Raw genomic sequence first — 26,257 nt, forward strand, 5'->3', positions numbered from 1 at the left:
AATCACTGACATGATGTCAGCTGGTCCTTTTGTGGCAGGGCTGAAATGCAGTGGAAATGTTTTTTGGGGATTAAGTTCATTTTCATGGCAAAGAGGGACTTTGCAATTAATTGCAATTCATCTGATCACTCTTCATAACATTCTGGAGTATATGCAAATTGCCATCATCAAAACTGAGGCAGCAGACTTTATAGAAATTAGTATTTGTGTCATTCTCAAAACTTTTGACCACGACTGTACAATTTTAGCGATGAGAAAAATAGTATTTTTAACTCATGTCTTGTATCTTTATATACAGTGGGGGAAAAAAGTATTTAGTCAGCCACCAATTGTGCAAGTTCTCCCACTTAAAAAGATGAGAGAGGCCTGTAATTTTCATCATAGGTACACGTCAACTATGACAGACAAAATTAGATATTTTTCCTCCAGAAAATCACATTGTAGGATTTTTTATGAATTTATTTGCAAATGATGGTGGAAAATAAGTATTTGGTCAATAACAAAAGTTTCTCAATACTTTGTTATATACCCTTTGTTGGCAATGACACAGGTCAAACGTTTTCTGTAAGTCTTCACAAGGTTTTCACACACTGTTGCTGGTATTTTGGCCCATTCCTCTATGCAGATCTCCTCTAGAGCAGTGATGTTTTGGGGCTGTCGCTGGGCAACACAGACTTTCAACTCCCTCCAAAGATTTTCTATGGGGTTGAGATCTGGAGACTGGCTAGGCCACTCCAGGACCTTGAAATGCTTCTTACGAAGCCACTCCTTCGTTGCCCAGGCGGTGTGTTTGGGATCATTGTCATGCTGAAAGACCCAGCCACGTTTCATCTTCAATGCCCTTGCTGATGGAAGGAGGTTTTCACTCAAAATCTCACGATACATGGCCCCATTCATTCTTTCCTTTACACGGATCAGTCGTCCTGGTCCCTTTGCAGAACAACAGCCCCAAAGCATGATGTTTCCACCCCCATGCTTCACAGTAGGTATGGTGTTCTTTGGATGCAACTCAGCATTCATTGTCCTCCAAACACGACGAGTTGAGTTTTTACCAAAAAGTTATATTTTGGTTTCATCTGACCATATGACATTCTCCCAATCATCTTCTGGATCATCAAAATGCACTCTAGCAAACTTCAGACGGGCCTGGACATGTACTGGCTTAAGCAGGGGGACACGTCTGGCACTGCAGGATTTGAGTCCCTGGCGGCGTATTGTGTTACTGATGGTAGGCTTTGTTACTTTGGTCCCAGCTCTCTGCAGGTCATTCACTAGGTCCCCCCGTGTGGTTCTGGGATTTTTGCTCACCGTTCTTGTGATCATTTTGACCCCACGGGGTGAGATCTTGCGTGGAGCCCCAGATCGAGGGAGATTATCAGTGGTCTTGTATGTCTTCCATTTCCTAATAATTGCTCCCACAGTAGATTTCTTCAAACCAAGCTGCTTACCTATTGCAGATTCAGTCTTCCCAGCCTGGTGCAGGTCTACAATTTTGTTTCTGGTGTCCTTTGACAGCTCTTTGGTCTTGGCCATAGTGGAGTTTGGAGTGTGACTGTTTGAGGTTGTGGACAGGTGTATTTTATACTGATAACAAGTTCAAACAGGTGCCATTAATACAGGTAACGAGTGGAGGACAGAGGAGCGTCTTAAAGAAGAAGTTACAGGTCTGTGAGAGCCAGAAATCTTGCTTGTTTGTAGGTGACCAAATACTTATTTTCCACCATAATTTGCAAATAAATTAATTAAAAATCCTACAATGTGATTTTCTGGAAAAAAAATTCTCAATTTGTCTGTCATAGTTGACGTGTACCTATGATGAAAATTACAGGCCTCTCTCATCTTTTTAAGTGGGAGAACTTGCACAATTGGTGGCTGACTAAATACTTTTTTCCTCCACTGTAGGGCTACTTCATACAGTACATTATTGAACACGTTTTGTTTCATTTCATTCACTATTACACCATTTGGACTCACAGAATAATATTTACAGTTCAACACTATTGAAAACAAACATACAATATCTTAACATAAGGGCCAGTTATAAACATTTAAGAAATGTTACTATATTGTACAAACCGTTATTTATAGTACAAACTGTTATTATAACTGTTACATCAAACGCTAAACTGGTGAATGCTCCCTCTAATGAATATGTACCGTATACTGCATCATAGAAGAAACAGCCATAAAACATTAAAATAAAAAATATATTTTTAAATGTATTCAGATACTTTATAAAATGCTTTGTATTTGTTCGTAAGCTGAAGTGGGCCTCAATGACTTTGCATAGATCATTGTTTGAAGAAGTAGGTGTCACCTTATGAATTGTATACAGCAGCATACAATAGAAGAAGAAAATATTGTATTGTTCAATAATATTGTCCATTATATTATGTGACCATTCAGTTCCAGAGGATACATATGGAATGGATGCATTTTGGCCAGGGCATCTCCCATGATGCCTTTCTCTGTTTGAATATTGGGGTGTATTCATTAGAGCAAGACCGTAGCAAATAGTTGCAAAACGTTTCACAACAGAAATCGTTTACTCCTAACAGAAACAATAGTTTCTATTGGACAAATTCAGGTAGGTCACTCCCCGTTTCAGTCTGTTTGCTTCTGTTGGGTTCCGTTTGGTTAGTTTGGTTCCTAGTGAATACACCCCTGTGTTGACTAGGTGTCCGGCGCATTCAGGAATTCTGGGTGGAAGTTGTCTGTAGGCACAAATCTAGGATCGGTTTACCCTCCCAAAAATCCTCATCTTAACCATTAGCAGGGAAGCACTAAACTGACCTTAGATCAGTGCCCAGGGGTCAACTGTATTCTATTCCCAGTTAGACGGCGGCTTCGCCCACACTTCCTGTGTGTGAATTCTGGTGTGTGACGGCAGCATGTTCCCATGGTGCGCTGGTGGTCATCTTGTGCCAACGCTGTTCAGGACAGACAGGGAACCAGCAATGAGGGATACTTTCAACTACAGTTTAAAGGTGATTTCTCATAATACTTTCAACCAGAGCTGGGTTCAAATAGCCTTTGAAATCTTTAAAATATGTTGAGGGTTTCTTTCAGCCCACCTGGAATTCCAGTTGGGTAGTGTTTGCCCATCTTTTGGGACTATTCTATTGGTTTATTGTGCCAGGCAAGCTCAATCATGCACAAATGCCATTTGAACCCAGGTCTCCTTTTGACTACAACATAAAGGTGATATTTTCCATTATAATGGGGCTGTTGTTTGATATTTGACGTTTCATAGCTAGAGCAATTTATTTATTCTTCTCATGTGTGAAAGAGGTAGAGTGAGGGGGAAAATGGAGAGAGAGGAAGAGGTGTATACAGAGATGAAGGTCGTGTTTGAGAGCATCAATTCTACTCAGTAGCTGATCACCAACTAAGCAGACTGTCTGATCTACAAATCATATTGAAAAGTTATTAAGGATCCAAGGTGATTTGTAGATCAGTCAGTCTACTTAGTCGGTGATCAGAGACTGAGAGTGAGTGAGTGAGCAGACAGAGAGAGAGAGAGAGAGAGAGAGAGAGAGAGAGAGAGAGAGAGTGAGTGAGGGGACAGAGAGAGAGAGAGACTGAGTAAGAGGACATAGAGAGTGAGGGGCAGAGAGAGAGAGAGTGTGAGGGGACACAGAGATGGGGGGGGGGGCAGAGAGAGAGGGGGGGGCAGAGATGGGGGGCAGAGAGAGAGTGAGAGAGAGAGGGGGGCAGAGAGAGAGAGAGAGAGGGGGGGGACAGAGAGAGAGAGTCATAGAGGGAGATAAAAATAATAATAATAATAATAATTGGATCAGAGTGAGAAAGAGACAGAAGGAGAGAACAACTGAGAGAGGAAGAGATGTCTAGCCAGTCCCCAATCTCTCTCTCTACCCCTTCCCCTTAGCCCCAACCCTCGATATTTGCAGATCTGTATAGTGGAAGCAATATGGTGCAAGCATCTACCTATCCAGACATTACAGACATGCTAATATCGAGGGGTTAGGGCCAAAGGATATGGAGCAATGTGGGATCTGCTGGTTGACTGTGTACCTGTTTGATGCCGCCCTTGGAGGTGCAGAACATGTAGATGACATAGCCCGGCACCAGAACCATGGATGACAGAGACATGACCCAGCCAATCCCCTGCCCCCATGCCGGGTACACGTACTTCCCCAAGGTCAGGGGGGTCATCTCAATGGCACTGAAGGTAAACACTCCCTGCACACACAGAAACATTTACCTCACATTAAAATAGGTGATGCTCCAGGCCGACTGCATCGCAGCCAGATCTCCCAACACCGGCCGGCGAGATAGGACAAGCCGATCTGGCCGGCTGGCCAGGATAAGTTTGGCCGTCTGGCCAGATAGGCCAAGTCAGTCAAATAGGACAAGTCAACTAGATAGGACAAGTCCGACGGCTGACCAGATAGGCCAAGTCAGTCAGATAGGACAAGTCAACCAGATAGGACAAGTCCGACGGCTGGCCAGATAAGACAAGCCGGCCAGATAGGACAAGAGGTTATCCTATCTGGCCAGTCAGATAGGACAAATTGGCCAGGTAAGACAAATCAGCCCGGATAAGTTTGGCCGGCCAGTCAGATAGGACAAGTCAGCCAGACAGGACAAGTCAGTCCGGACAGGTAGGACATGTTCGGCCAGCCGGCCAGATAGCATAAGTTCGGCCAGCCGGCCAGATAAGAGAAGTTCGGCCCTGTTAGTGAGCATTTCTCCTTTGCCAAGATAATCCATTAACCTGACAGGTGTGGCATATCAAGAAGCTGATTAAACAGCATGATCATTACACAGGTGCACCATGTGCTGGGGACAATAAAAGGCCACTCTAAATTGTGCAGTTTTGTCACACAACACAATGCCACAGATGTCTCAAGTTTTAAGGGAGCCTGCTATTGGCATGCTGGCTAAAGGAATGTCCATCAGAGCTGTTGCCAGATAATTGAATGGTAATTTCTCTACCAATGTCGTTTTAGAGAATTTGGCAATATGTCCAACCGGCCTCACAACCGCAGACCACGTGTATGGCGTCGTGAGCAGTTTGCTGATGTCAACGTTGTGAACAGAGTGCCCCATGGTGGCGGTGTGGTTATGGTATGGGCAGGCATAAGCTACGGGCAACGAACACAATTGCATTTTGTCTATGGCAATTTGAATGCACAGAGATACTGATATCCTGAGGCCCATTGTAGGGCAATTCATCAGCCGCCATCACCTCATGTTTCAGCATGATAATGCACAGCCCCATGTCGCAAGGATCTATTCACAATTCCTGGAAGCTGGAAAAAAATAAATACATAATGCACAATATAGGAAATCGGATGCCATTTGGGACGCAACCAGTGTTTCTGAGATGCAGGGTTTGGTATGATTTCCCTGGGGATTTAAACACATTGTCAACCAATGAGAAGCCTGAATGGAAATGGCAGTTACCAGGCAGATTGCCGGAGTGAAGAACTTCCAGCAGAGTTTCCACCAGCCACAGGGCCGATAGCCGATCATCTCTTCAATGTCCCCATAGAACTTATCAGCTCCTAAGAGAGAGAGAGAGAGAGAGAGAGAGGAGAGAGTGCATTGAACAAACTACACAAGGTGACGATTTATAGATTATGTCAAGACATCCCAAAAGTTATCTGTAGGCTATATCCCAAGTGGGACTGTTGATGTGATTTCGAGTTAGCTCGGTAGTTAACCTTTGTTGTCTCGGTAGTTAACCTTTGTTGTCTCCGTGTGAGACTTGGATGAGCAATAACTTTTTAAAACTAAATTACGACAAAACTGAGATCATGCTCATGGGCTCTAACTCCCTCATCAAGAAACTGGGTCAATCCACAGGGTTAGTGGAAAATAATTAAGGAAAATATATTTGATAAAGATATGTATATCATGCATTATCATGCTGAAAAATATATTTTCCTTTATTATTTTCCACTAACCCTGTGGATTGACCCAGTTTCAACATATTCAAACTTCAACTGAGTCCTCACACACACCAGACCTTGGGGACCACATCACCCCCACCCTCATCAAACTCCACTGGCTCCTAGTTCAATACAGGATCATCTTTAAATTGCTCATGCTCACCTATAAAGGCACTCAATGGACTGGCGCCCACATACCTTACTGACCTCCTGCACCCTTACACTCCCACCCGGCTCCTCTGACACTGGCCTCATCACCATCTCTCACGCCAGACTCCGCTCCGGTCCATGGGAGACCCGGCTTTTAGCAGTGCAGCTCCCCAACTCTGGAACTCCCTCCCTTTCCATGTCAGAACCTCACAATCCATACACATATTCTAGTCCCACTAAAGACACACCTCTTCACACAGGCTTACCTGGATTCTCTGTTGTCTTAGCTTTTATCCTCTGTCTAGTTCACTTCCCTGGTCAGTCTGTCATCATGTTTAGTGTTCTCCATGGTCAGTCTGGCATCATGTTTAGTGTTCTCCCTGGTCAGTCTGTCATCATGTTTAGTGTTCTCCCTGGTTAGTCTGTCATAATGTTTAGTGTTCTCCATGGTCAGTCTGTCATCATGTTTAGTGTTCTCCCTGGTCAGTCTGTCATCATGTTTAGTGTTCTCCCTGGTCAGTCTGTCATCATGTTTAGTGTTCTCCCTGGTCAGTCTGTCATCATGTTTAGTGTTCTCCATGGTCAGTCTGTTCTTATGTTTAGTGTTCTCTCTGGTCAGTCTGTCATCATGTTTAGTGTTCACCCTGGTCAGTCTGTCATCATGTTTAGTGTTCTCCATGGTCAGTCTGTTCTTATGTTTAGTGTTCTCCCTGGTCAGTCTGTCATCTGGCAAGTGTCTTCACTGACATTTTTAACATGTCCCTGACTGAGTCTGTAATACCTACATGTTTCAAGCAGACCACCATAGTCCCTGTGCCCAAGAACACTAAGGTAACCTGCCTAAATGACTACTGACCCGTAGCACTCACGTCTGTAGCCATGAAGTGCTTTGAAAGGCTGGCTCACATCAACACCATTATCCCAGAAACCCTAGACCCACTCCAATTTGCATATCTCCCCAACAGATCCACAGATGATGCAATCTCTATTGCACTCTACACTGCCCTTTCCCACCTGGACAAGAGGAACACCTACGTGAGAATGCTATTCATTGACTACAGCTCAGCGTTCAACACCATAGTGCCATCAAAGCTCATCACTAAGCTAAGGACCCTGGGACTAAACACCTCCCTCTGCAACTGGATCCTGGACTTCCTGACGGGCCGCCCCCAGGTGGTAAAGGTAGGTAACAACACATCTGCCACACTGATCCTCAACACGGGGGCCCCTCAGGTGTGCGTGCTCAGTCCCCTCCTGTACTCCCTGTTCACACATGACTGCATGGCCAGGCACGACTCCAACACCATCATTAAGTTTGCCGACGACACAACAGTGGTAGGCCTGATCACCGACAACGATGAGACAGCCTATAGGGAGGAGGTCAGAAACCTGGCCGTGTGGTGCCAGGATAACAACCTCTCCCTCAACGTGATCAAGACAGAGGAGATGATTGTGGACTACAGGAAAAAAAAGAGGACTGAGCACGCCCCCATTCTCATCGACGGGGCTGTAGTGGAACAGGTTGAAAGCTTCAAGTTCCTTAGTGTCCACATCACCAACAAACTATCATGGTCCAAACACACCAAGAGAGTCGTGAAGAGGGCACGACAAAGCCTTTCCAACTCAAAGATTTGGCATGGGTCCTCAGATCCTCAAAAGGATCTACAGCTGCACCATCGAGAGCATCCTGACTGGTTGCATCACCGCCTGGTATGGCAACTGCTCGGGCTCCGACCGTAAGGCACTACAGAGGGTAGTGTGTACGGCCCAGTACATCACTGGGGCCAAGCTTTCTGCCATCCAGGACCTCTATACCAGGCGGTGTCTGTCATCATGTTTAGTGTACTTTTATATACTTACTTATTTTAATATGTGATTGTATTACTTTCTATCCTGCTGATCTTCTTGTAAAGATACTTTGGGGGTCGTGAAAAGCACTTAAAATAAAATTTATTATTATTATTAACTGTAGCAGTACAAATGGATAGTGTTTAAACGGGATGTATGCTTGTAGAAAATAAGAAAAGTGCATACAACGATAGATCCTATATTCTCCTAATAGTATAGAAGCTGACTGTGTCCTACCATAGAACCAGGAAATGGAGACGGTTTCAAAGAAGACAAGGAAGAGGAGGCACATCCCGCTGGCAGAGTAGTAATCAAACAGCTTGAAGACGTACAGACCACCCTGGGGAAGCATCGCAGCCGTAGAGGCTTGTTAAAAGGCTAAACACACACACACACACACACACACAGGCACGCCCTCATACACACACAAATATACACACAAAGACGCATAAACACATTCACTCACACAAACGCTAACCCTAAACATACAGTACATCCACACACACAATCCACACACACACACACACTGTGTTACCTGTGTGATGTTGGAGAAGCCGATGAGGAAGGAGATGAGACAGACGCCAAGGATGAAGACCTTCTTCCTCTTCCTCAGCACCATGGGGAACTCATCCATCAGAGCTGTGATGAAGCCCTCCACAGTACAGAACTACAGGCAGAGCACACAGGTTAACACACACACACACACACACGTTGGTTCACTCAGGTCTTGCACCAGAGACCTCTAACAGGCTCGCTAGCTTCTGCAGGGTCACCTGGACACTCACTTTTTGTGCATTCCGTTGAAAATTGAAATATCAGTGGGAATTCTATGCAACATCTACTCGGTAGCAACAAGCCACTTGTCACATGTCCACCTGCCGTTCTGTTTTCTCTTTGTTCTACTGTAAGGAATTGTAATGTTGGCTTGTCTGTTGTCTGTCTGGTTCCCACTAACACCTCTCTTCCCTTGGTAGTTATCTGGGAGTCACTTGACTCTAGGTGGGATCCTCACCTGGCTGTCCAGCCCCAGCATCATCAGCATGGAGAAGAACAGGATGGCCCACAGGGAGGACATGGGCAGCTGAGTCACAGCCTGGGGGTAGGCCAAGAACGCCAAGCCTGGGCCTAGAGTTAGACACCACCCCAAACACAGTGAGCTAAGTCTGGGCCTAGAGTTACACACCACCCCAAACACAGTGAGCTAAGTCTGGGCCTAGAGTTACACACCACCCCAAACACAGTGAGCTAAGTCTGGGCCTAGAGTTACACACCACCCCAAACACAGTGAGCTAAGTCTGGGCCTAGAGTTAGACACCACCCCAAACACAGTGAGCTAAGTCTGGGCCTAGAGTTACACATAACAGTACATCAGTGAGCCTCAGCCCACAGTGCATACTCACACTCAAATGGACACAGTACTGCACACCATAATAATTATTGTACCATATGAAATCTCTTCTGTTGAATAAAACGCTTATGTTTTGATGTTCCTGACAAAGTGATATAACTTCAGTCCTGTATTGTATCTTACATGTATCTAAGAAACCAATACTATACTTGGCTTCCTTTTTCAATTGATGAGTTGATTAGGAGCACTATGATCCCTTTTCTCTTATGTCAGAAGAAGTGCTGCTGATTTTCATTCTTCCCCTCTGATCAGGGACTTATTCAGACACTCAGGCAAAAGGTGAGTGGAGTCTGTGGCCAATCAGTGGCATTAATCAATTAATTACTTTTACTGTATCAAGAAGAAGATACCCAGTGCTAGATTGACACTAAAGGAAACGTGTCAAACTCATTCCACAGAGGGCCGAGTGTCTGCAGGTTTTCGCTCCTCCCTTGTACTTGATTGATGAATTAAGGTCACTAATTTGTAAAGACCTCCCCTCACCTGGTTGTCTAGGTCTTAATTGAAAGGAAAAACCAAAAACCCGCAGACACTCGGCCCTCTGTGGAATAAGTTTGACACCCCTGCTGTAGAGTCTGAACATCCTTTATATTTTATTTTGACATTGTCCTTTCCAGCACTGTTCCAGCAACTATGTTGGATGAGTAATTAGACCAGGGCAGTACAGCTCGGGTTGACTCTATAGTGTTAATCAGGAACAGCTGACTCTGATGCCAATAACAGTGAATGCTGCAGTAGGGTGAGTTAACTGTACTGTACCTGAGGCAGCTAGCTCCTGGACAGGCTTCTTGGTGATGTACGACATGAAGCCCACAATGGAGAAGATGACGAAGCCCGCAAACATGCTGGTGAAGGAGTTTATACAGCACACGATGAGGGAGTCCCTGACAGGAGAGAAAAACACAACCCATGTTTGGTATTGGTAAGGAGACAGGACACCATAATGGAACACCACGGAAGACAATAACAAGAAAAGGACAGAACAAATGAAAGCGAGAGGAACGATGGAGTGGAACCCAGAAGTATAGAATCAAAGCAAATAGAATGGTTCCATCATCTAGGTTTTTAACATGTAACAGAAGTCGTTTGATGAGCCTTACCTGAAGATGTGCGTTAGCTCCCTGAGAAAATGCACAGGCTTTAGCTCAGAGGGCTAACAGTCTTGATGCACACATGACAAGAGACCCAGGTTTGAAACCAGTGGGTCACTAACAGGGGCATAAGGCATAAAGGAGAAGCTGTGGGGGTTGCTTACCTGTATACATCGTTGTTGAAGGAGTTGTAACTTCCCAAGGCGATGAGCGAACCCAGACCCAGTCCATAGGAGAAGAAGATCTGAGTGGCAGCGTCCAGCCACACCTGGGAGAGTAGTCAGACAAAAACACACACACACACTCACAAAGACATACCGAAATACACACACACACACAAAGACATACCGAAACACACACACACTCACAAAGACATACCAAAATACACACACACACACATTTTTCAAGGACAGTTTTCACATTTCAAGACATTAAACATTTCTTATTTTTCCTGTTGACATTTGAGTGTGTGCCTAGACACATGGTCTGTGAGTGTGTGACTCTTAGGGGCTACCGTACCTCAGACTTGAGGAGTTTGTTGAAGTCGGGGGTGATGTAGAAGAGGATGCCCTCCTTGGCCCCAGGGAGAGTGACCCCACGGAAAAACAGGATAAACAGCATGAAGTAAGGGTACGTGGCGGAGAAATAGACCACCTGAAGAACAGATAGGGTACAAAGAAATAGACCACCTGAAGAACAGATAGGGTACAAAGAAATAGACCACCTGAAGAACAGATAGGGTACAGAGAAATAGACCACTTGAAGAACAGATAGGGTACAAAGAAATAGACCACCTGAAGAACAGATAGGGGACAAAGAAATAGACCACCTGAATAACAGATAGGGTACAGAGAAATATACCACCTGAATAACAGATAGGGTACAGAGAAATAGACCACTTGAAGAACAGATAGGGTACAGAGAAATAGACCACCTGAATAACAGACAGGGTACAGAGAAATAGACCACCTGAATAACATAAAGGGTACAGAGAAATAGACCACCTGAATAACAGATAGGGTACAGAGAAATAGACCACCTGAATAACAGATAGGGTACAGAAAAATAGACCACCTGAAGAACAGACATGGTGCATTGGTGAGGAGTGAAAAGGTGGGTAGTTGACTAACTTAAAAAAACTAATTGAGGGTGAACTTCCAGCCTCAATGGTACATGAGCAGACTGAAACATTCACCATTAGGGACTGAAACATTTTAATTCCTGCTCACCTGCCTCACCTTCCTCTCCTGTGCTTTGCGCTTTGTCAAATAATGATTGTGTTTAATTGGTCAATTCCATCAAGGCCAGGGCCTTGGGGGAATACATTTTCTGCTTTGTGCGGTTGACATTAAATTCCAATTACCCTCGGAGAAGAATATGTAGATGTGTTCTTTGCTCATACATTTATATTCTTAAAAAGTGAGCATTAATTTAACACCCCCCTAACTCAACAAAGTTGTTATTGCATTTGTTTGTTGCCAGGTTACAGTCATGGAAGGTAGCTGTGGCCTGCTGCATATATCAGGGTTGAACTATAGTATATGATGATGCTGAAATGGATTTAGCCATTCTATCAATTGTATTGTGGTTGATGTGTCTTCCAGATGAGGAGAATGTTTCATTAAATACCATGAGTGCCAGAGACAGAGAGAGAGATGGAAACAGAGTCACCCAGACATAAGGAGACAGAAAGAGAGACCGAGACTGTCACGGATGCCGCCGAGGCTGCTCCTCCTCCTTGCTCGGGCAGGCTTCGGCGTTCGTCGTCCCCGGAGTACTAGCTACTACCGCTTGATGTTTTCGATGTTTGTTTTGTCATGTCTAGTGGGTACACCTGTTGCGTATTCTGTATTGATTATGTCACGTATAAGTTCACCTGTTTTATGTTTTGTCTTTGTATGTTATTGTCCGCGTGTCTTGGATGCCTTGTGTCGGTGTTATACTCATTGTGTCATTTTACGCATGTGGTGTTTTTCCCTCCAGTGTTGGAGACGTTTATTTTCGTGCGTATTTCGTGTTCTAGTAAAGTCGTCTTTACTTATCCTCTGTGTCCTGCGCCTGACTCCACCACCGCATACACATCAGCCTCTGACAGAGACAAAAGCATCAAGATGGAAAAAGAGACGGAAAGAGAGAGAGAAAGAGACATAAAAGAAAAGAGAGAAGGAAAAAATAACGAGAGTAGAAATAAGAGCAAGAGGTCTGACCTTCCCTGTCCACTCCACTCCTTTCCAGATAGAGAAGTAGACCAGGATCCAGGACAGGGCCAGAGTTCCAGCCAGGGGCCAGCGCACCTCACCAGGCTCCTCCAGACCACTGGACAGCTGGTGCATGTTCCGCCTGGACGGGACACACACACCGGTCAGTGCAGTCACACACACACTGGTCAGTGCAGTCACACACACACTGGTCAGTGCAGTCACACACACACTGGTCAGTGCAGTCACACACACACACCGGTCAGTGCAGTCACACACACACTGGTCAGTGCAGTCACACACACACCGGTCAGTGCAGTCACACACACACTGTTCAGTGCAGTCACACACACACCGGTCAGTGCAGTCACACACACACTGTTCAGTGCAGTCACACACACACCGGTCAGTGCAGTCACACACACACTGGTCAGTGCAGTCAAACACACACTGGTCAGTGCAGTCAAACACACACCGGTCAGTGCAGTCACACACACACACCTGGGTCACACAGACACATGCATACATACTTTTGGACAGGTTATACACACATGAACACACACACACGCATACAGACAGACAGGCCACTCACACACAAACAAACAGTTATGCACACTCTCTGGTCACCCACACACACATTGTCAATACACACACACAAATGTAGTATACACACACACATTTTACATATTTTATCCCATGCTTTTCACACGACTCAGTGATAAATGATAGAAGTTTAACACTTGAAATGCCAGGCCTCGAGGGACCCCACTTCCAGCCAATGATGTGTCTTTTGGACGTCAACATTCTAACAGTCTAATAAATACATTTCATGTATGCTATCGGAAAAACAATCCTTTGGTTGTATTTATGAAAGTCTTTAGTATATTAATGTTTTTTTTCAAAGAACATAATAGCATTTTCATTAATTTATGATAATGTAGGCTAGATGTAAAAATGAAAAACCATTAGAAACACCACAATTAAAGTGTTAAAATAAAAATAAATGTTTTGACGTACTCCCAGAACTCAGTGACAGCACTGGTGAGGTTGGTGGTGTCTGTCAAACTGTAGTTGGAGAAACATTTCTCTGTGTTCCAGGGGTTATCACAACCCTCCCATGGCAAATCCTAGAGACAGATAGAGAGAGACAGAGATGGATGGAGAGAGAGAGAAGGAGATGGAGAGACAGAGGGTGAGAAAGAAAGGAGAGAGAGAGAGAAAGACCGACAGACAGACAGACAGACGGATAGATAGACAGAGAGAGAAAGAGAGAGAGAGAGAGAGAGAGAGAGAGGGGGGGGGGCGAGGGAGGGAGGGAGGGAGGGAGGGGGGGAAGGATTAGAACAACCAGGCATTAGCATTGTCCATTACCTAAAGGAGAACATTGGAGAGCAGAGAGCTATTTAACTCATACAGTAGCGTAGTAATCAATGATGTATGGTAGTAACCTCATCCCCAGGCTCAGAGCTGGCTGTTAGAGGACACTATTATGGTAGTAATCTAAAGCCTGGTTAGTTTTATGATGGAGTGAGCAACTTGTTTCCCCTATGTCCTGTCCTCTACTGCCTGTTAGATATTATTTGTATGTGCTGTTTGTTTGTGAAAGGAACCATTCCACACAAGAAGCTCCCTCACAAGAAAATAGAGTCATTTGAATTTAATTGAAGTCAATGAGTGCAGAGTTTTCATTGTCATATAGAAACTAAAGGTCTTTCCACCTTGTATCTAATTGCTGCACTATTGCTGCAAACAATCCTTTGGTTATATTTATGAAGGTCTTAGGTAACATTAGTATATTAATGATTTTTTTTCAAAGAACATAATAGCGTTTTCATAAATGTTGTTACTTTAGGCTACAAACCACTAAAAACACCATTCTCCCGTGGACAGACCATGTATCTGACCAAATTACGCAAGTTTGTAGTTCTGGGTTAACCGAGATTAAAGAACCCGTAATGGAGTCTCAGGTACTCTCTGTGCTTGGAACCATTTTATTTTCTTGTCTGCTCTCTCAGGTCATCATCATATATGTATTTCTACACCACTTCTGAGTGGAAAGCTCTTAGTGTCTCAGATTGTCTGCTTCATTTCAGTGATGTCTCTTTCTCTCTCTCTCTCTCTCTCTCTCTCTCTCTCTCTCTCTCTCTCTCTCTCTCTCTCTCTCTCTCTCCTACTCTCTCTCTCTCTCTCTCTACCTCCACCTCCCTCTCTCTCTCTACCTCCACCTCCCTCTCTCTCTCTACCCCCTCTCCCTCTCTCTCTCGCTCTCTCTCTCTCGCTCTCTCTCTCGCTCTCTCTCTCTCGCTCTCTCTCTCTCTCTCTCTCTCTCTCTCTCTCTCTCTCTCTCTCTCTCCCCTCACACTCCTGACCCATCTCTTTGTGCTCCTGTCTGGTGTGAGGAGACTGGTGATGGAGAGCGTCTGTACAGATATAATAACTCTGTCTCAGGTCTTTGTGTAGAAACAAAATGAACAGCCACAGTGAACCACAGGAATCAGAACACTATTAAGTGAACTACTCAGAAACTCTATTGACTAAGTCTGACTAAGGCCTGCGTATTTCTTAGAGCATTTGTTAGTTATAGCCTATAACGTATTCAACCCACACTTATTTCTGGTCAGGTCACATAGTTATAATAATATAATAATATAATATGCCATTTAGCAGACGCTTTTATCCAAAGCGACTTACAGTCATGTGTGCATACATTTTTACGTATGGGTGGTCCCGGGGATCGAACCCACTATCTTGGCGTTACAAGCGCCATGCTCTACCAATTGAGCTACAGAGGACCACAGTAAGTTAAGCTATGAAGTCACAGCAAATAATATACTCCTGCTTATTCCATAGCCTGGTTCCAGATTTGTTTGTGCTTTCTGCTGAGTCAGCAACAGAGCACAAATAGATCTGGAACCAGGCTATGACCATAGGAGTCAATGACCGTGGAAGTTGGCAAGACAGCACAAAGATTTGGGACAGATATTTTACTGCATTGTTGAGGAGAGTTAGCAAGCAAGAATTTCACTGTACCGTGTGCACGTGACCAATAAATGTTGATTTGATTTGACTGGGCTACTGCTTTCTAGTGTGGTGATGTCACCTACCGCTCTGAAGGAGTTGAAGAGGTAGCAGAGGGCCCAGGCGATGATGATAATGTAGTGTGATTAGTGTGGTGATGTCACCTACTGCTCTGAAGGAGTTGAAGGGGTAGCAGAGGGCCACGATGATGATAATGTAGTGTGTTAGGTGGTGATGTAGCTAAAGGCAGAGGGCCCAGGCGATGATGATAATGTAGTGTGATTAGTGTGGTGATGTCACCTACCGCTCTGAAGGAGTTGAAGAGATAGCAGAGGGCCCATGCGATGATGATAATGTAGTGTGATTAGTGTGGTGATGTCACCTACCGCTCTGAAGGAGTTGAAGAGATAGCAGAGGGCCCATGCGATGATGATAATGTAGTGTGATTAGTGTGGTGATGTCACCTACCGCTCTGAAGGAGTTGAAGAGATAGTAGAGGGCCCAGGCGATGATGATAATGTAGTAGATGTTGAGCCAGAAGGAGAGCACCACTGAGGCCAGACCAACCCCTATAGGGGAGAGAGAGAAAGAGGTCAGTATTAACAAACAAATAGTTAACTAACTATGAACTGCTATAGCTAACTATTATTTGTCTTTGGGATATGTGTATATCTATTCTGTTAGAATTTTTTATGAACTACAATGAGCTTGACTCCTTAATGATTTTGAATGTGTTGCATTTGTATGTACAGTTGAAGTCGGACGTTTACATACACTTAGGTTGGAGTCATTAAAACTTGTTTTTCGACCACTCCACAAATTTGTTGCTAACAAACTATAGTTTTGGCAAGTCGGTTAGGACATCTACTTTGTGCATGACACAAGTAATTTTTCCAACAATTGTTTACAGACAGATTCATTCACTGTATCACAATTCCAGTGGGTCAGAAGTTTACATACGCTAAGTTGACTGTGCCTTTAAACAGCTTGGAAAATTCCAGAAAATTATGTCATGGTTTTAGAAGCTTCTGATAGGCTAATTGACATCATTTGAGTCAATTGGAGGTGTACCTGTGGATGTATTTCAAGGCCTACCTTCAAACTCAGTGCCTCTTTGCTTGACATCATGGGGAAATCAAAAGAAATCAGCCAAGACCTCAGAAAACATTTTTTAGACCTCCACAAGTCTGGCTCATCCTTGGGAGCAATTTCCAAACGCCTGAAGGTACCACGTTCATCTGTACAAACAATAGTACGAAAGTATAACCACCATTGGACCACACAGCCATCATACCGCTCAGGAAGGAGACGCGTTCTGTCTCCTAGAGATGAACGTACTTTGGTGCGAAAAGTGCAAATCAATCCCAGAACAACAGCAAAGGACCTTGTGAAGATGCTGGAGGAAACAGGTACAAAAGTATCTATATCCACAGTAGAACAAGTCCTATATCGACATAACCTGAAAGGCCGCTCAGCAAGGAAGAAGCCACTGCTCCAAAACTGCCATAAAAAAGCCAGACTACGGTTTGCAACTGCACATGGGGACAAAGATCGTACTTTTTGGAGAAATGTCCTCTGGTCTGATGAAACAAAAATAGAACTGTTTGGCCATAATGACCATTGTTATGTTTGGAGGAAAAAGGGGGCACTTGCAAGCCGAAGAACACCATCCCAACCGTGAAGCACGGGGTGGCAGCATCATGATGTGGGGGTGCTTTGCTGCAGGAGGGACTGGTGCACTTCACAAAATAGATGGCATCATAAGAAAGGAAAATGATGTGGATATATTGAAGCAACATCTCAAGACATCAGTCAGGAAGTTAAACCTTGGTCGCAAATGAGTCTTCCAAATGGACAATGACCCCAAGCATGCTTCCAAAGTTGTGGCAAAATGGCTTAAGGACAACAAAGTCAAGGTATTGGAGTGGCCATCACAAAGCCCTGGCTACCCGAAACGTTTGACCCAAGTTAAACAATTTAAAGGCAATGCTACCAAATACTAATTGAGTGTATGTAAACTTCTGACCCACTGGGAATGTGATGAAAGAAATAAAAGCTGAAATAAATCATTCTCTCTACTATTATTCTGACATTTCACATTCTTAAAATAAAGTGGTGATCCTAACTGCCCTAAAACAGGGAATTTTTACTAGGATTAAATGTCAGGAATTGTGAAAAACTGAGTTTAAATGTATTTGGCTAAGGTGTATGTAAACTTCCGACTTCAACTTTATATGCATTCTTTAATTGTCTAATTAATGTAATCAAACCATCAACCACAATCAATCACTTACCTAGACTATCTGTCAATATGTGGGTGGATTTTCAACATACAGTGGGGAGAACAAGTATTTGATACACTGCCGATTTTGCAGGTTTTCCTACTTACAAAGCATGTAGAGGTCTGTAATTTTTATCATAGGTATACTTCAACTGTGAGAGACGGAATCTAAAACAAAAGTCCAGAAAATCACATTGTATGATTTTTAAGTAATTAATTTGCATTTTATTGCATGACATAAGTATTTGATCACCTACCAACCAGTAAGAATTCCGGCTCTCACAGGCCTGTTAGTTTTTCTTTAAGAAGCCCTCCTGTTCTCCACTCATTACCTGTATTAACTGCACCTGTTTGAACTCATTACCTGTATAAAAGACACCTGTCCACACACTCAATCAAACAGACTCCAACCTCTCCACAATGGCCAAGACCAGAGAGCTGTGTAAGGACATCAGGGATAAAATTGTAGACCTGCACAAGGCTGGGATGGGCTACAGGACAATAGGCAAGCAGCTTGGTGAGAAGGCAACAACTGTTGGCGCAATTATTAGAAAATTGAAGAAGTTCAAGATGACGGTCAAACACCCTCGGTCTGGGGCTCCATGCAAGATCTCACCTCGTGGGGCATCAATGATCATGAGGAAGGTGAGGGATCAGCCCAGAACTACAATGCAGGACCTGGTCAATGACCTGAAGAGAGCTGGGACCACAGTTTGAAAGAAAACTATTAGTAACACACTACGCCATCATGGATTAAAATCCTGCAGCGCACGCAAGGTCCCCCTGCTCAAGTCAGCGCATGTCCAGGCCCGTCTGAAGTTTGCCAATGACCATCTGGATGATCCAGAGGATGAATGGGAGAAGGTCATGTGGTCTGATGAGACAAAAATATAGCTTTTTGGTCTAAACTCCACTCGCCGTGTTTGGAGGAAGAAGAAGGATGAGTACAACCCCAAGAACACCATCCCAACCGTGAAGCATGGAGGTGGAAACATCATTCTTTGGGGATGCTTTTCTGCAAAGGGGACAGGACGACTGCACCGTATTGAGGGGAGGATGGATGGGGCCATGTATCGCGAGATCTTGGCCAACAACCTCCTTCCCTCAGTAAGAGCATTGAAGATGGGTCATGGCTGGGTCTTCCAGCATGACAACGACCCGAAACACACAGCCAGGGCAACTAAGGAGTGGCTCCGTAAGAAGCATCTCAAGGTCCTGGAGTGGCCTAGCCAGTCTCCAGACCTGAACCCAATAGAAAATCTTTGGAGGAGCTGAAAGTCCGTATTGCCCAGCGATAGCCCCGAAACCTGAAGGATCTGGAGAAGGTCTGTATGGAGGAGTGGGCCAAAATCCCTGCTGCAGTGTGTGCAAACCTGGTCAAGACCTACAGGAAACATATGATCTCTGTAATTGCAAACAAAGGTTTCAGTACCAAATATTAAGTTCTCCTTTTCTGATGTATCAAATACTTATGTCATGCAATAAAATGCAAATTAATTACTTAAAAATCATACAATGTGATTTTCTGGATTTTTGTTTTAGATTCCATCTCTCACAGTTGAAGTGTACCTATGATAAAAATTGCAGACCTCTACATGCTTTGTAAGTAGGAAAACCTGCAAAATCGGCAGTGTATCAAATACTTGTTCTGCCCACTGTATCTCACCTTTCATCATAGGCATTAGTTTGGTCCACACCCCCAACCCCCCAACCGAGGTGAATTGGCCCAGTGAAGTCTCCAACAGGAACAGAGGTATGCCAGCAAACACCAGGGTGAGGAAGTACGGGATCAGGAAAGCCCCTGTCACATGACCAGGGCACAGTGTGACACAACAGAAAGTGTGTTTCACATTTACACCAAAGATATCCTCTTTCATCTGTGTTTACACTTTTACTTACAGACTGCATCCCCATTCTCCATCATTCTCTCAAAGTGTGCAATCACTATCATGGATTTTAAAAGCATTAAAGGATTGGTGGAAGCACTGTCTGGAGCCACAGGAGGCTGCTGAGGGGAGGACGGCTCATAATAATGGCCAGGAAGGATGATGCATTTGAATCCGTTCTCCTCCAGCTATTACCACGAGCCCGTCCTCCCTAATTAAGGTCCCACCAACCTCCTGTACTGGAGACAGTTTTTACCACAGGAGGTTGGTGGCACCTTAATTGGGGAGGAAGGGCTCGTGGTAATGGCTGGAGCAGAATCAGTGGAATGGTATCAAATACATCAAACACATGGTTTCCATGTGTTTGATGCCATTCCATTTGCTCCGTTCCGGCCGTTTTTATTAGCCGTCCTCCCCTTAGCAGCCTCCTGTGGTTTTTACCATGGGGCGTGTGCAAGTGCACACTTTGAGAGAAGGTTGGAGGATTGAGACTCAGATGTGGTTAAGACATTAAATGGCCAGTATTCAATCAGTTTTAGATAGTGTATTTATGGATAGGTGATTTCAGAAGTGTGTGATTTGTACAGCAGCTTCATCACATGTGATTAACAAACTAGCAGTCCCATCCCACTGAGGACAGAAGTCAATTCAGCGTCTATTCCACGTTGGCACAACGTTATTTCATTGAAATGATGTGGAAACAACGCTGATTCAATCAGTGTCTGCCCAGTGGGATGACATGACCCGTTCAGTTTTGACGGTAAACTTGGCTGACAAATCATCCAGTGCACACAACCAAACTCACAATTTCTATATCAAGTGTCAACTCCCTGCACAGGGACACGCTGCTGTGCAAAACAAGCATACTCCTGCAAGGGCTATATGGATATCCATATTGAATTGAATTCAAAACACTTAATTGATCTCCAAAGGAGAAGTTGGATGTAGGACACAGACAGTAACATATGCATATGCTTACATATAGACCTGAGCCCTGATGGATGGTGGAACTAGTCAAATATATGACGTCTACAGAAACCAATAGAATGAACTATGCATGAAAACAAGGGGACTGTGCAATACAACACATTATCAACATATTACATCAGTGTTTCTCAAACTCGGTCCTCTGGACCCCAAGAAAGGTGGTATTCGTTACACTTTAAGGATATTTTACCTTGAAAAACACTGTCACATTTTTTAGTTTCTGTGAACACTAACACTGTTGATGTTATGTATCTAGTCCTCATGAAAAATATATTTGTAATTATTTGCTCACTAACACAGAAAGTGACCTCAATAGTCCATAAATATGATGCAGCTTACTAGCACAGTGTACATTGTGATGAAATATAGATGTTTGCTAATGTCAATTTCATTATTAACAATATGCTAATCAATAATAAATCAAGGTTGGTCATTAAATAATCATCATGGTACATTCCATGCAGTTGTTTTAATGACATGTTTAGATTTTCTCTCACTCAGGTTGCATAAAACAAAATAAGATGGATAGCCAAGTGTATTAATTGAAAGCTTCCTTTTTTGCAATGTCTGTTCATTTTCTATGTCATATTACACATCCTACAAGTTCCATGTACAGTAATGTAAAAACTGTCTATGGAACATTATATCTAATTCAGTAAGGCCTGTGACCTTAACAGCAGAGCAGAGCTTGGGACCTACAAAACCAGGTCAGTGCCATACAGCATTTGACACACAACCCACATAAAAGCAATGGACAGAGCTGCTATCTCCTTATGTTGGAAAATGTGAAGCTAGGCAGCCATCTTGGTGCAGTTTTGGCATTCAACTGAACTGGTTAGTTCATCAAGTCCACATGAATTAATGAGCCCTTATTATAATATCAGGGGTTCTCAACCACTGGGACTCTAGAAAAATCCAGCGCCCCATAATTCACATTAAAGCAAATGTGGACTCTGGACACCCACAATATTAAATAGCATGTTTCTTAAAAACAATTTTTGGGCACAATGTGTTAGTTCATCAAACAGTGCTCAATATGTTGTGCTTTATACTGATGATATTTTTAAATTTGTAGTTTCAAGGGGTGCCAGACATTTAAGAGGCACCCTTGAAATCTCACTATTTCAAAGCCTGTAACAATGATTTTTCCCAGACGCCAAAATGGCCTACCTCCCCTCACTGTTTATTTTACCTCCTCCATTCTTGCCGCACAGGTAAGGGAACCGCCAGACATTCCCCAGGCCGATGGCATAGCCCACGCATGACAACAGGAAGTCAAACTTGCCCTTCCAAGAGCCCCTGTCAGGGAGTACTTCCTCCTTCTCCTCGCCATCTGTGGGCGCCACCGTCTCCATGACCTCGAATGGGACTGCCTGTTTGACCTCTGTCGGGGAGTTGAGGTCCACGGTGCTCTTACCAGTCTTCCCCATAGGGTGGGACCACGGTTCACTAGACCACGGTTCACTCAAGTCGAACCGCCGGTCCTCATAATCTGATAGGGTCCACTACGTACGGTCCACCACGTATGGTCAAATGATGTATGGTCAAATTGAGCCTCAGTTAGTACGTTTGGTCCTTTTGGTCCTTTTGGTCCTTTGCCAGTTTACTTCGCAGGGAGATGGAGACACTGGACATGAAGTGGAGCTGTGAAGCAACAGAGTTTAATCTCATTGACTGGCGAATTTATGGTAGATGTATGACACAGAAACAGATAAGTAGTTAGCTAGCCTATAGATAGATAGATAGATAGATAGATAGATAGATAGATAGATAGATAGATAGATAGATAGATAGATAGATAGATAGATAGATAGATAGATAGATAGATAGATAGATAGATAGATAGATAGATAGATAGATAGATAGATAGATAGATAGATAGATAGATAGATAGATAGATAGATAACTGTGAGTTGTAGTGCATTCATGCTAACTCTGAACCCTCAATGACGACATACACTAATGTGTATTCGTATGGGGGCATAATCAATTCAAAGATATTGAGTTTGGCCATTAGTGCCCCCTCGTATGTCTATGTGTAATGCACTATGTATGTAAGGTTTGTGACATACTGTAAGTCTGTCTACAAAGATGCAGAAATACGTAAAAAATATATATTTTCTTAATGGATTCAATTGCTTACTACATCACATATGTGCAGATATGCGCACCACATGATTGCTCTCTCTCGCTCACTCTGCTGTGTGTACATATTGCTATCTGTCACTCAAATGGCGAAGGGTTGAAGCTCATTGGCTAGAACTCGAATTGCTAGGAGGCTGGCACACGTGGGGAATAGGTAGGGAAAATGCCGCGGCACAGCTTCCAGAAAAACAGTCATTTTCCAACTAGGGATTTTGTAAAACAGTAATTCTGCTCATAGATTATGCATGTATGAACTCCACATTGACACATCCAGCCCAAAGCGGGAGGTTTAAAAAAGACTTAGTAGTCGCCAAAGTTCCGGAGCATGTCTTTAAACTTCAGTAGGCTATAAGATATGTTTGACTGGCTCAAATGTTCTACGGTACTTCTTGGAAATCCACTTTGGTTTGGTAAATGTGCATATTTTCATGGCAATATCCTTTGAAAATGGCCTAAAGTGTTTTTAAAAGAAATGTCCTTGATTTTTCATCTTATTTATACTTTACTTTCTTTCTCTATTCAAATGTAAAACTGTATGCTTTTTAGCGCATGGGCAATTTAGGCCTATCTGATCCTAGATTATCCTAGATTTTCCTAATGGATTCAATAAAGTCATCATCATGAGCAACCTCTCACAATGCCTCTATACAGATGGACTGATGATTGTAGTGGACATATGAGAGCTTCACTTAAACTTCAATAGGCTAATAGTTATGTTTGTCTGGCTCAAATGTAAATGTATTCAATTGCAAACTTTTGTCCTACGGTACTTCTTGGAAATGTTCTTTGGTTTGGTAAATGTGCATGTTTATTTTCATGGCAATATCCTTGGAAAATGGCCTAAAGTATTTGTTTGTTATATTTTTCTTTGCTTTATCATCTTTATGCCCTTCTTCATACTTTACTTTCTCTATTCAAATGTAAAACTCTTTGCTTTTTAGCGCATGGCCAATTTAGGCCTATCTGGGAGTTTTTAGCTCATGGGCAATTTGTCCTGTTGACAAAATGTTTTTTTCCAATTACCATTTCAAAGATACATCTTTTGTGTCACCTTGCTACTAATAATTTAGAACAGAAGTACGGCTGCTATTGGCACAATGGCACAATTATTCATCTGCGATTAAGCTAGTCTTTTGTATGAGTTGGATACACCAAACAAAATCACAGAAGAGAAAATAATGGTTCTCCACATTGTAAAAGAAACAGGGTAAAGAGAGGAGAAATTATGAAAATGCCATTTGTTTGGACCGTATGATCTCATTGGTTTGAAAAGCAAAACAAGATAGTCTTGTCATTTGTCATTTCAGTGCCACATTACCAAAGTGACCTTCCGATACTGCCTGAAAACTCTATATGAGCATAAATTGTATTTTTCTTATAGCCAGAGACAACTTTGGGGTATGAAAAGTGAAGTTTTGATATAGTTTCTTGTACAGTATCCATTGTTTTATCTTATTCTACACTCTTAGAAAAAAAGGTGCTCTCTATAACCTAAAAGGGTTCTTCGGCTGTCCCCATAGGATAACCCTTTGAAGACTCCTTTTTGGTTCCAGGTAAAACCCTTTTTGGTTCCAGGTAGAACCATTTTGGGTTCCATGTAGAACCCTCTGTGGAAAGGGTTCTACATGGAACCCAAAATGGTTCTACCTGGAACCAAAAAGGGTTTTTACCTGGAACCAAAAAGGGTTCTCCTATGGGGACAGCCGAAGAAAACCCTTTAGGAACCATTTTTTTCTAAGAGTGTATAGTACTCATCCTGGTATACAGTATATACTTTACTTTATATACTTTACTAGGCATTCTGTATCTGACAGCATTCAACCTTTATCTTAACTAGTCATTTTAGTATTGCTGAAACAGCAGCTACTCTTCCTGGGGTTAACTTAGAGCTCTGTGAGGAGGGGGAAGAGGATATAGGAAGATCTGTGGCATACCTGTGTCTGAAGTCGTAATGTCCCTTGTCATGTGATCAGGGTCCCTTCCTTATACCTTTATACCTGTAGCAAGAGGCAAAAGTAGTAAAACCATCCAATGGAGAAAGGATCCAGCTATCCCCTCTATGAAAAGCTTTCATCCGCTGCCCTACCCAAGGGAACTGTCACAATGTCAATGCTGCTGGAAAAAAAAGTTTAAAAAAATGTCTACCCCCTCTTTCTTTCTTCTCACCTTTAACTTTTTTCTCTGCAGCTGTTGGTGTCCCTTCATTTGGCTGCTATTGAGTGGCAGATAATAAAGTTCGACCTGTTGTCTGATCGTATTATTATTCTGCCCGGTGAGGCCCCAGGGCCATGAGGGAGAAGTCAATCGCCTGATTCCGGTAGGGTGTCGTGCATTGTGTGTTGCAGTGTGGGTGGGGATGGAGTGTGTGTGTGTGTGTCTCAATGTGTATGTGTTTGTGGGGGTGCGCAGTGTTTGTGTGTGTGTGTCACAGTGCGAATGAGTGTGTGGTGGTCTCACAGTGTCTATCGCAGAGTGTGGGTATATGTGTGTTTCCCAGAGTGTGCGGATACGTATCTTTGAATATGTGTGTGTTTGTGTTTGAGGGTCAGCCAGCTTTTGCCAGTGCCGTTACCATGGGATTTCCGAATAGAGGAGGGCCTAATCCGAGCAGTGAAAGGCATTTGGAAGTTTGGAAAATGAAACAACCACTGCTCACTGCTTACTGGCTCTAGGCCTGGAATATGAAGAGCACAGAACATAATGTGAAATCATACGACTCTGAGGGTGATCCCTATAATATCTCCTTTCTCCTGAACTGTACACTTGTTCACTACTTCCCACATATCTTCCCACAAAGCATTGCATTGGTGGAGGCATGGGCCCGAGGGTTTTTCCACCCCAATTTCCATTCAAATCAGTGAAGGGAAGTGAGCAAGTGCACACTTTGGGAGGAAGGAGAGATAATTAGGACATAACCTGAGTGGCAGAATATTTTACTGCAACCTTATATTTACATTCTAATCTCTGACCGTAATTCTACGTTGACAATCACACCACAGTTATTTCTGCAGATATCACAGAATAAAACACTTTCAAATCTAACCCAAACCACAAATATCTTCAAATGATACTGTGTGACCAACTCTGAAGAAAGCTGCATCTAGAGAATAAGTACCTTTAGAAAAAAAGCAGTCATCCACTTTTGTTCCTTTGCAGACTATGGCTGGCTGCAGTATAGTGTGTATGACTGTGTGTGGAGTTGGGTGAGAGCAACAGTCTCAGTAGTATATGTCTGCCATCTCAATGCTGGATCTGGGCCTGCGTCTCCAGGCAAATCCAGCTTCTGCTGAGATCCGCACTGCTGCCAAATGTCACCCTCCCACTGGG

General features: G+C 43.4%; 1 protein-coding gene across 3 annotated transcripts; it reads right to left on the bottom strand.

The window, feature by feature from the left end:
• Positions 1-1,895: 1,895 nt before the first annotated feature.
• On the bottom strand, positions 1,896-25,172 carry LOC121549834 (sodium- and chloride-dependent GABA transporter 1-like). 3 transcript variants are annotated; one of them, XM_041861751.1, is made up of 15 exons: positions 24,865-25,172; positions 21,978-22,429; positions 19,579-19,713; positions 16,100-16,200; positions 13,631-13,740; positions 12,623-12,755; positions 10,935-11,069; positions 10,580-10,683; positions 10,084-10,208; positions 8,929-9,041; positions 8,452-8,583; positions 8,154-8,256; positions 5,431-5,531; positions 4,036-4,203; positions 1,896-2,930 (listed from the first exon to the last, which is right to left on the bottom strand). In XM_041861751.1, exons 2-15 carry the CDS (start codon positions 22,213-22,215, stop codon positions 2,835-2,837), a joined length of 1,794 nt encoding a protein of 597 aa, XP_041717685.1. In that variant the 5' UTR covers positions 22,216-22,429; positions 24,865-25,172; the 3' UTR covers positions 1,896-2,834. The 3 variants fall into 3 exon arrangements, with proteins under 3 accessions (XP_041717685.1, XP_041717694.1, XP_041717704.1); XM_041861760.1 differs by lacking the exons at positions 16,100-16,200; positions 19,579-19,713; positions 21,978-22,429; positions 24,865-25,172 and adding an exon at positions 15,936-15,953; XM_041861770.1 differs by lacking the exons at positions 16,100-16,200; positions 19,579-19,713; positions 21,978-22,429; positions 24,865-25,172 and adding an exon at positions 15,718-15,736.
• Between the last annotated feature and the right edge of the window lie 1,085 nt (positions 25,173-26,257).

The sequence above is a fragment of the Coregonus clupeaformis genome, chromosome 2 (assembly GCF_020615455.1).
Source record: "Coregonus clupeaformis isolate EN_2021a chromosome 2, ASM2061545v1, whole genome shotgun sequence".
In the NCBI taxonomy this organism is placed as follows: domain Eukaryota; kingdom Metazoa; phylum Chordata; class Actinopteri; order Salmoniformes; family Salmonidae; genus Coregonus; species Coregonus clupeaformis.

Coding starts and splice junctions, on each gene's coding strand:
- LOC121549834 (XM_041861751.1), bottom strand. CDS start 22,215: ATGGGGAAGACTGGTAAGAGCACCGTGGACCTCAACTCCCCGACAGAG. Junction 10,209..10,579: donor TTCAACAACGATGTATACAG/GTAAGCAACCCC, acceptor CTCTCCTGTCAG/GGACTCCCTCATCGTGTGCT. Junction 8,584..8,928: donor TGCTGGGGCTGGACAGCCAG/GTGAGGATCCCA, acceptor CTCTGCCTGTAG/TTCTGTACTGTGGAGGGCTT.